At 48.5% G+C, this 13,303-nt stretch overlaps 1 protein-coding gene across 1 annotated transcript; it reads right to left on the reverse strand.

The window, feature by feature from the left end:
* Window positions 1–600: 600 nt before the first annotated feature.
* AMBP (alpha-1-microglobulin/bikunin precursor) lies at window positions 601–12,755 on the reverse strand. Its single transcript, NM_173989.3, is given in 10 exon segments — window positions 601–666; window positions 1,514–1,687; window positions 1,997–2,164; window positions 3,249–3,330; window positions 6,853–6,899; window positions 7,635–7,736; window positions 8,191–8,307; window positions 9,211–9,287; window positions 10,898–11,040; window positions 12,538–12,755. Coding segments are annotated over 10 exon segments (1,059 nt in total). The 5' UTR covers window positions 12,655–12,755; the 3' UTR covers window positions 601–634.
* Between the last annotated feature and the right edge of the window lie 548 nt (window positions 12,756–13,303).

Consider the following 13,303-nt stretch of genomic DNA (forward strand, 5'->3'; position numbering starts at 1 on the left):
AGTGAGGATGGCAGGAGATGGGATCTCCAGGGCCCTTGTGGAGGAACAGCCTAAGGCTTTCTAACCCCGGCAGCTACAGCTGGCAATACGGCTGTGAACAAAGCAAAAGGCTGCAGGGGTGGGTGGGTGGGGGTTCTGTGTGGCCAAGGGCAGGGGAATTCTTTCAGGCACTTGTGGGCATTTACCCTTACCCCCTGGGCACACACTAGGCATGGTAATTTCTTCTGACCCTGGGCCACTGATGATCTCTGCCAAACATCTCCAGGAAACAAGTATCCAGAGTTGCTCCCTCTTTTCTCTCCTGGATTTATTAAAACAAAACAAAATAATCCCATTTTATACAGAACTGTGATTTATGTTTTGTAATTTGCATAGCCAATTTCATGTCCTGAAGATGGCTCTATTACATTTCCCATACACACATTTTTCATTTCTGGGGAAAGTTCATGCCCCCTCCCCAGCTGGTCTCCTCCTCCCTTCCCCCCAATCTCATTATACTTCGTGATGAACAGTCAGGACATGGAATTTCAGGAGTCTACAATTTGGTTTTTATTGGAACCTGCAGCAGGGCTCTGGGGCAGACTCTGACCCTCCCACTTCCTGCTGCCTTGTGGACTTCAGGCCTGCGGACCGGTCAGTTGGAGAAGCGCAGCAACTCCTCATCCGCTGTGGACACAGAGAGGCTCAGGGAGTAGGTGTGGGGTCACCCAAGGGCCTGTGGTTGGGGGCGGTCAGGGCATGGGGATGCCTCATGGAGGAGGGAAGACAGCTCGGACTGAGTTCGAGCCTGAGCCTGAGGCCAGAAACTTCTGCTTGCAGGGTGACTTGGTAACTCCGAGATGCATTCCACAGGATGACCTATGTTTTTGCCTCTGATTTACTTTAGGCACCATTTTTCCGGTGGGGAGATAAGGCATATAAATCTTCAATGGCTGCGGCTTCTTGGAATGCTATTCTTGTTACCATCGCAGCATTGCCACCGTTACTAGTACTGGCTGCTGCTAGACAGGTATGAACCAGGCAAGGCACCGTGCCGCCTAGGAAGTGGGTCCTTTGTGCCACTTTACAAAAGAGAAAACTGAGACTTAAATTGGTACAGTCCACGGGGTCACAAAGAGGCGGACATGACTGAGCACTCAAGCACTGTAACAGGGACAGAGTAGATTGAGAAGATCCAGAGGCCTGAGCCTTCAGGAAGCAGTGACTGGAAGTATTTGAATCATTTGAGTAACGATGTGGCCAGCCCGAATGTGGCACTGAATGCCAGGATTGGAGCCCGCCTCTGCCCCACTCAACCCCACCCTCCCTGCTCAGGCCAGCACCTCCCCAGGTGCCCCATCCCAGCTGGGGTAAAATTGGGCTTGGCCCCGTTTTACAGGTGGGAAACTGAGAGAGTGGGTGTGCTGGTCACCAGTACAGAATCCAGAACTCAGCTCTCCAGATCCCTACCAGGGCTCCCCAACCAGGATTCTGGCGGCCCCTCAGCCCCGCCCGGCGTTGTGGGGCCTCCTACCTTCACCAGGAATGCCACAGTACTCCTTACACTCCTTCTCCGAGTAAAATTTGTTACCATTGCCCTTGCAGCCCCCATAGCTGAAGCGGACGCACTTCCCCTTGACAGCATCAAATGCCCAGAGCTGGATGTAGCTTCGGCATGGCCCCTGGACTATGGGGAGGTTACAGGCCTCTGCGGAGTGGGAGGGAGGCACAGAGCATTAGAAAACCTCGTGATCGCTGACCTGAGACACCCGGCAGGGACCCTACTCACCTGGAACACCTAGACCTCTTCCTATAGATTGAGAAACCAGCCCCCTAGAAGACATATGTGCCGAGGGTCACCCACACCCAAGTGCTCAATTCCTATGCCTTCAGGAAACCGACCCTGGAATCCCACCACCGGAGCATCCTCTGTTAGCTACCTGTTCAGTGGGCAGGTGGTCTGTTGGGAGGACAGAAGTGACCAGTACGGGGGAGGCGGAAGTGGGGTGGTGCTCACCCACAGTCCGGCAGGTCTGCAGACACTCCTTCTCCGAGAGGAAGTTGTTGCCATTCCCCATGCAGCCGCCATATAAGAAGGTCTCACAGGCCATGGATGTACCGTTATAGAAATACCTCTTGAACAGCCCCAGGCAAGGCCCTTGTGAGTAGTCCAGCTGGCAGGAATCTGCGGAGGGGCAGAACAGCAGTGCTCGCTGAGTGCTGAGTGTGTGCCTGTCACCAGGCTGGACACTTCAAAGGGGAATCACCTCGTTTAGTTTTCATCTCTGCATTAAGAGGAATCATTCTCAGCCCGTTTTAAAGATAAGGAAATTGACTCCCTGAGAGGCAAAGAGATTTCCTCAGGGTTACCTAGAGCTGAGATTCCAAGTCATATTTGTTGGACTCCAAAAACCCGTGCCATAATATGAGGTGTTATCAGTGGCCCAGAGACCAAGCATCCGGCTTTGGTCTTGTCTGCCCTACAGCCCTGTAAAGACAGTGGTTGAGGCTACATTCACCAGCATGCATGCTGGCAGCCTGACCTCTCTGCCTGATGTCCCAGCCCTGTGCCTTTGCCCTCATCATTCCTGCCCCTGGAATGCTAGAATGCCTTCCTCCATAAACCATAAATGGACATAACATGAATTCTCCTTCATCCAGGAAGTCCTCCTTGATCACTTCTCCCCTCCCTCTTCTGAGCTCCCTCAACTCTTTAGCTTACTCTCTTCTTTCAAGTCCTTTATTTTCTTCCTTGACTGCCTCCTCTACTAGACCAGAAGACGTGTTTGTCTCCATGATCCCAGTGCTCAGCAGAGGGTCTGGGGGGCGATGCAGGGTCAAGGTTCAATGTTTGCTGAAAGAGTTGAAGAGTGATTGGTCTATCAACTACACAGAGTATTCTCACATATTTTCCATGTGTCTCCACAAGAGCCCTTGAGATCAGCTCAACAGGCTGTTATCCCATTGTACAGATGAGAAAACCAAGGCTAGGAGGCCACGAAGTAAAACAGACAGGCCAGGAACTTGCTTCTCATCATGGAGCTGAATGTTTCTAAGCTCAGGGACCATGGCTTGTGATCCCCTCTCTCAACAATGTCTGGCACGGGGCAGAGAACGGGATTTGCCTTTTATAGGCTTTTGCTTCATTCTAGTAGAAGAATAAAAAGACTTCATGGTGATAAGGGCAGCTGGAGTGAACCAGCTGTGGGCCCTTCCTCTCTCGAGTGTGGCAGAAGAGGGGTTAAAAAAAAACAGGGAGTGATCCTCACCTGCTTTCTTGCTGAAATTAGTTACTGGTTGTCCAGCCCCAGAGCCTTCCTCTTCCTGGGTCAGCACAGCCCGCCGAGCCCTCTGGGGGAAAAACAGAAGAAGCTATTTCAGGGACCTAGCCACAGTTGTTCCCCTGGACCCTGGGAATGTAAAAGCCATTTGCTCTGAGGATCAAGGTGTAGACAGAAACACAGCTACTAGACTGATGAATGGGCTGTTTTTCCCAAAGCATCGGGCTTTCTGTGGCACTAGTGGTAAAGAATCCGCCTGCCAATTCAAGAGACAAGGGTTCAATCTCTAGGTCAAGAAGATCCCTTGGAGGAGGGCATGGCAACCCATTCTACTATTCTTGCCTGGAGAATCCCATGGACAGAGGAGCCTGGCAAGCTACAGTCCATGGGGTCGAAAAAGTTGGACACAACTTCGAAACCAAACAGCAAAAACAACTGGCTAAAACAGATGAGGCAGGAGACAGATAAAAAGAAGCAGAACAGAAACTATCCAGACCGACTTCAGAAATCTCATTCAAGGTTGAAGGGAACAGGAGGATATTCTCAAACAGGGAAGAATTCCAGGATTCAAATATTCAAAACTTCCTCAAACACAGCAGTTTGTGAAGAAATGGCATTAAGAGATTAATAGAAATAATAACTCAGGAATGGTGAAGCTGTGTTGTATTCACTAGGAGAGAATGTAGAATCCATTAAAATATAGAGCTATTACTAAATGTCTGGGAATTGCAGAGATAGAACAGAATGGGAATGGTATCAATCTGGACAGAGTAAAAGAAAAAGGGAGAAGGAGATAGAACGCACGAGAGTAAAGAGGTCTGTCTGCCACGTCCCAGAGACAAGAGACACCCTCTGAAAGTGTTTACTTACATTTAAAGTCGTTCAGTCGTGTCCGATTCTTCGTGACCCAGTGGACTATACAGTCCATGGAATTCTCCAGGCCACAATACTGGAGTAGGTAGCCTTTCCCTTCTCCAGGGGATCTTCCCAACCCAGAGACTGAACCCAGGTCTCCCGCATTGCAGGCGGATTCTTTACCAGCTGAGCCATAAGGGAAGCCCAATCTTGACTTAGAGCATTCTTTACTAAATTAACCTCTTGGCAAGGAGAAATATTTATTTGCAGATTTTTTTTAAACAACAATGAATGTCTTTTCAAATTTAGGAATAGCATCTGGAACACAATTCCATTTAATAACAGCATATCTAAATCTGTGCATCTGTCTATCCAACTTTCTTTACATCTGCCCCTCTCCAGGTGTATACAGGTCAAGATTTCTGGAATAATGTGAATGCTCAGAGTTTGTAGGTGGTGGAATTTTTCAAAACTTGTTTTTTATACTTTTTATACTGCATTGTTTTAATTATTTATAATGAGAGTATGTTAGCTTTACAGTAGCAATGGTAATTTTTCTTAAAAAATAGGGAAGTGGTTAGCCACTATGGAGAACAGTGTGGAGAGTCCTTAAAAAACCAGAAATAGAACTGCCATATGACCCAGCAATCCCACTGCTGGGCATACACATCGAGGAAACCAGAATTGAAAGAGACACATGTGCCCCAATGTTCATCACAGCACTGTTTACAGTAGCCAGGACATGGAAGCAACCTAGATGTCCATCAGCAGATGAATGGATAAGAAAGCTGTGGTACATATACACAATGGAATCTTACTCAGCCATTAAAAAGAATGCACTTGAATCAGTTCTAATGAGGTGGATGAAACTGGAGCCTATTATACAGAGTGAAGTAAGTCAGAAAGAAAAAGACCAATACTGTATAATAACGCATATATATGGAATTTAGAAAGATGGTAACGATGACCCTATATGCGAGACAGCAAAAGAGACACAGATGTATAGAACAGTCTTTTGGACTCTGTGGGAGAGGGCGAGGATGGGATGATTTGAGAGAATAGCATTGAAACATGTATATTATCATATGTGAAATAGATCCCCAGTCCAGATTTGATGCATGAGACAGGGTGCTCAGGGCTGGTGCACTGGGATGACCCAGAGGGATGGGATGGGGAAGGAGGTGGGAGGGGGAGTTCAGGATGGGGAACACAGGTATACCCATGGCTGGTTCATGTCAATTTTTGGCAAAAACTACTACAATATTGTAAAGTAATTAGCCTCCAATTAAAATAAACTAATTAATTAAAAAAATAGGAAAGCAAAGAAATATGTTAACAGTGTGAATTCTATGTAGAAGTAGGACATTATTGTCCTTTTTTGCTTTCCTTCAGTTTTAAAAATTTTCTTCAGTTGCATGCAACAAATTCTCTTTTCATTTTTATTCTATTACAAATATTTTTAATCTTCCTTGTTATGGCTTCTTAGATACACTCATCATTTAAAAGTGAACATCTAATTTCCAAATACATGGGATTTTGTTTAAAGTATCTTTAATATTAATCTCTCATTTTGATACTAGTTTCTCATTTAAATGGTTTCTTCTCTGTAGTTACCCTCTGTTTCTTTTTAGTCTAACTTTATTGAGGCTTTCGATGGCGAAGTCAAAGATTTCTCTTGGTAAATGTCACATTGCACTTGAAAACATGGATTATTTTCAAGTGTCTTTCAATATTGATTTCTAACGTAATTCCACAGTGATGAGAACAGATTCTGTATGATTTCAACATCTTCAGACCATGAAATTTTTGCATTTCATCTTCTGTCCCTGGATATGTTCCAGTGTCTCCTAGTTTATAGTCTACGGGAACTTGAATAGAGTTTGTATTCTGCTGTTGTGTGAAAACTATATAAATCTTAATTATGTTGAATTGGTTTTCAGTGCTTTTCAGGTCTACTATCTCCTTCTACTTCCCTGTATATTCATTCTATTAATTTTTGAGAGTTTGATATTGAAACTCCAACTAATAACCTTAATTTATCTATTTAAAAAAATAATTGTAATATATAGTGGAACATATGAAACCTTGTTCTGTATTTTCCAAGTCCCTTGTATATATGTTATATACTTTCATAATTAAAAAAGTAAAGATTAAAATGAAAAAAATTTCAAAAATATGTTTCTAAAATAAATATATGTATTTTTACACACACACACACACACACACACACATACACATATAGACACAACAGTAGACTAAATTAGTATATATAATTTCCAAATAATCAGAGAAAGAATGAAGGCTTAATCAATATGGCAAAAAACAGGAAAATTAAGCAGAAGGAAGCCCCCCAAATCAAAAGTCAGCATAGGAGAGGCATTGGCTTGAGAAGCTGCTTGCTCTCGGGTTTGCTGTTTTTCAGAGCTCAACTGACTTTATTTTCATCTATTGAGTGTTGAGTATCTTTATCTCATTATTGAGTCTGTCACTGCTTTTAGGTACTTTTCTAACATGTCACTGGATTCCAGCACCTGGAAGGTAAAGGTAATTACTCCATGCCACAGACGAGGAAAGGGACATCGCATGGGGCAGCAACTAGCCCCATGAAGAACTGAGACTGAGCCCAGGTGGGTCTGACTTGCCCATCGCCGCCTTCTCTCTGCAACCCCACCCTCCAGCACGGCAGAGGAGCCTAAGCGGGCAGGGTGGGGCTGGGCTGGGGGACAGAGGTGCTCACCGAGACTGGAGTGGGCACTGGATCCTGCTCTCCAGGAACACATTCACCTGAGTCAGAGGACAGGAGAGAGAGGGAGTAAGACCCAGACAGGCTTTGCTTCTTCCGAAGAACTAATGGCCATGCGGCAGGTGGGCCCCCTCGCTGGGACCTGTCCCATGCATCAGCCCACTGCGGGGACGGCTCCACCCGCATGGATTGCTGAAGGTCATCGCTGGAAAATCGACAGGCTGGTGGCTACACCGCTGTCACCACCTCTATCGTCTCCACCCCCTCCGCCCCACCAGCATTCCAAGGCTGACATCTATCCAGCACTTACTAGAAACCACGTATGGTGCTACTGTATTTAATGCCTTTATCTCATTGACCCCTTACAGTAGCAGCTTCTAAGGGGGGACATTATTATCCCCATTTTACAGATGAGGAAATGAGGCTCTGAAAGCCTCCAGAAGCCACCCAGCTCAGTTTGAAGCTCCGTGCTCTAACTCCTACCCTCTATTACCTCCCAAGAGGCGGCCCTGAATTCTGGCTATCACCGCACTTGGCAGGTGGCAGCAGAGTGAATGCTGAACTGGCTCTAGCCTCAGCTCTGCCAGGTACACGCCAACTGACCTGGGACAAGTCCAGGGACCCAGAGTGCCTTTTCTATAAAGAGAGGAGGGGAACCATAGCCCAGTTTACCTCAAAGGGTGGTGGGACAGACCCAGGGGCCGGGGGGATGTGCTCTGGAGGCCACAGAGGACGAGGAGGGGACAGAAATGTGAGACGGGGTGGGGTGCCATTACCTCTGTCGGGCATTGTGAAGATGGCATCTTCGGGGATGCCCACACCCAGGGCCACCTCCCTGAATTCCTCCAGCAGGCTTTCCCGAAGCTGCGGCTCACGCCCTGCAAGTGGGAGGCAGGGGAGATGCCTAGAACCACAGGGCCCAGGGCTGCCAGGGCCTGGCATTATTTTGCCCAGGGACTTTCATTTCGGGGACATTTGAGACCTATTGACTCAGTTGGGTCTCTTCAGTACCCTTACAGAAAGCTCAGCTCCAGAAGAGGAGGAGGAGCCTTCCCAGGCTCCCCATTCCAGGTCTCCCAGATCTCCACCCAGCACAAGAGTGGTTCTTTAAGGGCCCAGAGATGCTAGAATTTTCTGGAAATTTTGAGTTCAAAAGAAGAGGCTTCAACCTCAAATGGGAGACTGAGCTCTACCTTCTACAGGGAGACTAAATGTTTTCACCTTTCCCGTAACTGGAGTTTTGTTGGAAGGAAAAAGCAAAACTCCCTGCACTTCCCCACTTCATTTCCCCAAATGACAGGTCTCCTCCCACCCCCAGCTCCGGGCCTTTACCATAGAGCTTGACAGTAATGGTGGGTCCATGGCGACGGCTTAATTTCTTGGTCAGAAAAATGGCGTACTCATCGTAGTTGGTGTGGACCACATAGGACTCCATGGTGATATTCCACTCTGCATGGAAGATGAAGGAAGACAAAAAGATCAGTGGTCAGAAGGCTTCTATCCTGAGACCCTTCACCTATTCACCCACGTATCATCTATTCATCAATCCTTCTGTCCACCCATCCTTTGCATATATTCATTTATCTATTCATCCATCTTCACTCTCTCTCTCCATCCATCTCCTCCATAGATTCGTCATTAATTCATCCACCATCGTTTCATCCATCCGTCCTCTCCATATATCAGTCCATAAATACACCCATTTTCCTTCCTTCCTTCCCTCCCTCTTTCCTTCTTTCTTTCCTCCATCTGTTAGCCCATCAGTTTATCTATTTAATGATTGATTACTCAACAAATCTACCATCTTACATATATTCACTTACCATTTTTTAATTCTCTCACTCATTTATTTATCCAACCATTCATCTATGCAAACATTAAAGCTCTGACACATTTATTTGATGCATAGAGCAAATTCAATAAACATTTGCTGGATTAATGATAAATTCATGTCCACATGTGTCTATCCCTTAGCACCATACACTCTGTACATGGTAGATGCTTAGCAAATTTTTATCAGTTGATTGCAGATGCCTAACAGGAAGAGTGATGAAATCTTGATGTTATCCCCAGCATTCAGAACCATCACTTGAATTCAGCAATGTTTTCAGTTCATCACTTAAAATCAGCACTTGATGAGCGTGTACATGGGTGGGGCAAGGGTCATGGGGGTAGGAGCTAGAGAGAGAAAGAGAAAGAAGGAGAGAGAGAAGGAGGGGGGGAATTTGGTGGGAGGCTAGATGACATTGCAGAAAAATGGGAGGAATGGCTGTAGGGGCAGAGAGGTTAAGATGTCAGGCATTTTTTTTAGTGAAGGAGAGAACTGTGGGTGTCCCCTTTGACTCAACTTACTGGCTTTGTGATAGAGAAACTTCCCATCAGTGCTTGTTTTCTCATAAGTACCAGAGATCGATTCACAGACACCTTTCCTGGAAATGAACAAACCAAAATGAAGATAGTATCTGGTAGAGACCATTGTCCTGACACCCCGCTCTCCTGGAAGGTCCTTCCAAATACAGGGTTTTTTTTTTTTTTTTTGTAATTTGGAAAGTAACATTTCCAAATATCTGGTTTAGTTCTCACACCAGTCCTGAGAGACATCTGTTTCACAGAAGAGAGCAGAGGGACTGAGGGAAGCAAGGAGCTAACTGATGCTATCTTCTTGGTAAACCCAGCACTAAAAATCAGCACAGTATTCGTATACACCAGGAAATCAGAACGATTCATTAACACATTAAGTCATTTATTACTCTCTGTCTCTCTTGCCCCACTTTTCTCATCTGAGAAATGGGGATAATGATAGTTTCTACCTCATATGGTGGTTGAGAGCATCAAATGAGATATTTTATGCAGAGAGCTTAGAGTAAGTACTATGCACACATTAGCTACTATCTTTACCAGCTGAGTTACCAGGGAAGCCCATTATTGTTATAATGATGATCATTTATCTTATTGATATTTAACGAGCATCATCTATGTGCCAAGCACTATGCCACAGGCTGGGGATACACAGAAAGGCAGGGGAGACCCTGTCCCGTCATGGAGCATTAGATTCTAAAACCCAGTGAAGGGGGTGGGCAGGCCAGAGGCAGATGCAGTCGGTGAGGTTACTGCCACGTGGCGGGAAGCAGGGGTACTCAGAGAGCACAAAAGAAGGCCTGTAACCTGAACCTGGATGGGTGGAGGGAGTCAGAGAGGCCTTCCTGGAGGAGGCAACAAAGAACCTGAGTCCTGAAGGATCCATAGGAATTAGTGCAGGAAGTGGGGAGAGGTTTTCTGGGTAGAAGAAATATTTGATGCAAAGTCCCAGAGGATGGAGGGTTCCAGAAACTGAAAGAAGATCCAGCTAGGTGGGTCAGAGAGTATGTAGGTATGTGGGGAAGGGAACAGTGAGCACTTGGGGGTCACAGAGGGCTGAAGGCTATGTTGAAGGAGTTGAACTTTATCTCAAGGGCAATAGGGAAGGAACTCTGGAAAGGTTTAAGCAGATTTGAGTTTTTGAAAGGCCTTTCTGGTTGCGAGGTGATGAATGGTTGCAAGGATGGAAAGTTGGAGGTTAGAGGTGGGGAGAAATGTAGAGAGGCTACTGTAGATAACAGTAGGAAAGAAAGCTGAAGGTTACTTGGTCCAGGGCAGTGAAGAGGGAAGAAGTAAACAGACCAGAGGGAATAAGGAAGAGCAGGGACAAGGCTGGATGGTGGACCAAACGGTCATGGCAGAGCAAAGAAGAGTCTAGGACATGCACCTACCACCCAACTTTCCAGCTTGTGTAGAAACGCCTTTACTGAGCTAAAGGAAGCCCAAGGGGCAAGAGTAGATTGGGAAACAGGCAGAGTGTTGGGGACGTTGCCCTTGAGGTGTAGATGGGACAGTTAGAACGGGCTGCCCCGGCGGTGGGAAGCAGAGAAGTCTGGCCCTCAGGAGTGAGTCCTGGCTGGAAGTAGAGACCTGCTACTTTCCAGGACAGGGTGGAGGCTGAAGTCAGGGTTGGGGTGGGGGAAGGAGTGGGTCCCAGTCCTCTAACCCCATCCCCACTCACCGCCTGTGAGTGTTGGTGACACTGATCTCCTTGCTCGTCGGCCCCGCTTTCAACACCACTGTGCTCATGGTCATCTTCTCCTTGAACCTCTTCAGCCATGGGCAGGTGGAGCCCACGGCCACATTGAACCACTTCCCATAGATCTAGGAGGCAGCCACAAGCCCTAAGGATCTGGACCTGGACAAGACTGGGAGGGCGTCTGTCCCCCTCCCCCCTCTCAATGACGTCTCCTCCTAAGTGATCGTGTCTCACAGGTAACTGGAGGCTACGAGGCTTCCAGGGAGGATGGAACTCTGATGATGGAGCTCCAGGCATCATGGCTGGCTTAGGAGGGAGACGGCAGGCAGACCCCACCCCGCCAGTTGGCAGAGGGCCTGACTGCTGAGATGCAGGTTTTGGGCTGCTCACTGGACAGGATCCAAATCCCCATGCCCCAAGGTCACCATCAACCACTGCTCCCCAAGAGCAGGAGTCCCGTCTCTTACTCCTCCAGGGGTACTCACCACCTTGCACACAGCCCATACCTCTGTGTTAGAAAGTAACTCCTTTCCCTAAGCTGAGCCTGACCCAGGATGAGCCTGCCGCTTCTAGAAAGAGCCCTTAGGTGTCTGCAGACCCTTCGTCATCCCAGACCACCAGAGACCTGTTCCTCATGCCTTGCTCCCCACAACCCTTCCTCATCCCTAAATGTAAACAAAATCCATACTGCGGCTACAAAGGTCAGAAGGAGCCTGGGGTGGCAGTGGAGGAACAGGCTTTGCTCAAGGTCACCCAGAGATTCGGGCAGAGCCGGGGCTGGACGGCAGCCTCCCCTGGCACAGCGCCCTGCCCAGGCCGCTTAGTCCCACCAGCCTGATTTCTGTCCTGCTCCTCTTCTCCCCATGATCCTACAGGTAGGGCAGAGGGCCCAGGATGGGCTAACAGAGATGTTGCGGCAGAGGTGAGTAGTTAAAGGATGAAGGGATGCAGGTTAGGGGGTGGGCAGAAGAGTCACACAAAGCTGGGCACTGTTGGGGGGAGGCGCTGCAGGGGCAGCAGGACTTGGTCGGCACCAGCCTTCTCTGCTGCTGCTGCTGAGTCGCTTCAGTCGTGTCCGACTCTGTGCGACCCCATAGACAGCAGCCCACCAGGCTCCGCCGTCCCTGGGATTCTCCAGGCAAGAACACTGGAGTGGGTTGCTATTTCCTTCTCCAATGCATGAAAGTGAAAAGTGAAAGTGAAGTCGCTCAGTCGTGTCTGACTCTTAGCGACCCCATGGACTGCAGCCTACAGGCTCCTCCGTCCATGGGAGTTTCCAGGCAAGAGTACTGGAGTGGGGTGCCATTGCCTTCTCCGAGAAGCCTTCTCTGGGTGGGTTCTAATCGGAATACAATTTCCCATGGAGCCCAACAGTACAGGTTCAGACTACAGGATCTTTGACTCAGAATGGCAGCCCAGAATCCCACGAAAGGGTGAGTGCAGAGGTGCAGCTTCAATGAAGTCCTGACAGTCTGAGCAGCAGAAAGGGCCCTGAGGGACCCACCCCTGGAGTTCCAGATGCAGAGACTGAGACCCCAAGGCACATAGGACTTGCCCCTTCCTGCCAGCAAGGCCCAGCCGCTCAGACACCCTGCCATCACCGCCAGAGATGCCAGCCTTACCCTAGACAGGTCGAAGTTCTCCTGCACTTGAATGTCATCAGGCAATGTGGGCACGGAGCTGGCGTTTACCACCAGGCAGGCAGTCAGTAACAACAGCAGGCCGCTGAGACTCCGCATGGCTCTGGTTCCTCTGTCTGGGCTGTCACTCACAGGCTTGGCTGGTCTGGGGATGGAAGAGCCACCAGCTCCCTGCTCGAGGCAGCTACAGACTGGGGCTGGGGAAGGGGTCTGCGGCTGTAGGTGACCTTGCTGTTTGTCCTGCTCGGCGAGGACCAATCAGAGACCCAAGGCCAGGGCCAATCGATCCCTTTTAGTACCCTGTCCAGGGTCACAGTCCCCAGGGGCCAGGGTATTTGTTTCAGAGGAGCCGCTGGCCAAATGCAACCTGGCCTGGGCGCAGCTGGACGCTGGGTTCAGGCATCACAAGGGCTTCCCCAGAAACTCCTCGCCTGTCCCAGGCAGGATGGGAGAGGCGGGCAGCCCAAGCCCTTCCTGCTGAGTCATTCCACCTGTGAGCCAGGAGGACAAGCCCGACTGGCCTGTTTCCCATATGAAAAAATCTAGGGCCTGGGGAGAGTGAGTGACTTAGCAGAGACTATAAGCAGGTCTATGGCGAAGCTAGCTTCCCTTGTGGCTCAGATGGTAAAGAATCTACCTGCAAGGCGGGAGTCCCAAGTTCAATTCCTGGGTTGGGAAGATGCCCTGGAGAAGGGAACGGCTACCCACTCCAGTATTCATGCCTGGAGAATCCCATGCACAGAGGAGC

Source organism: Bos taurus, chromosome 8, assembly GCF_002263795.3.
Source record: "Bos taurus isolate L1 Dominette 01449 registration number 42190680 breed Hereford chromosome 8, ARS-UCD2.0, whole genome shotgun sequence".
Lineage (NCBI taxonomy): Eukaryota > Metazoa > Chordata > Mammalia > Artiodactyla > Bovidae > Bos > Bos taurus.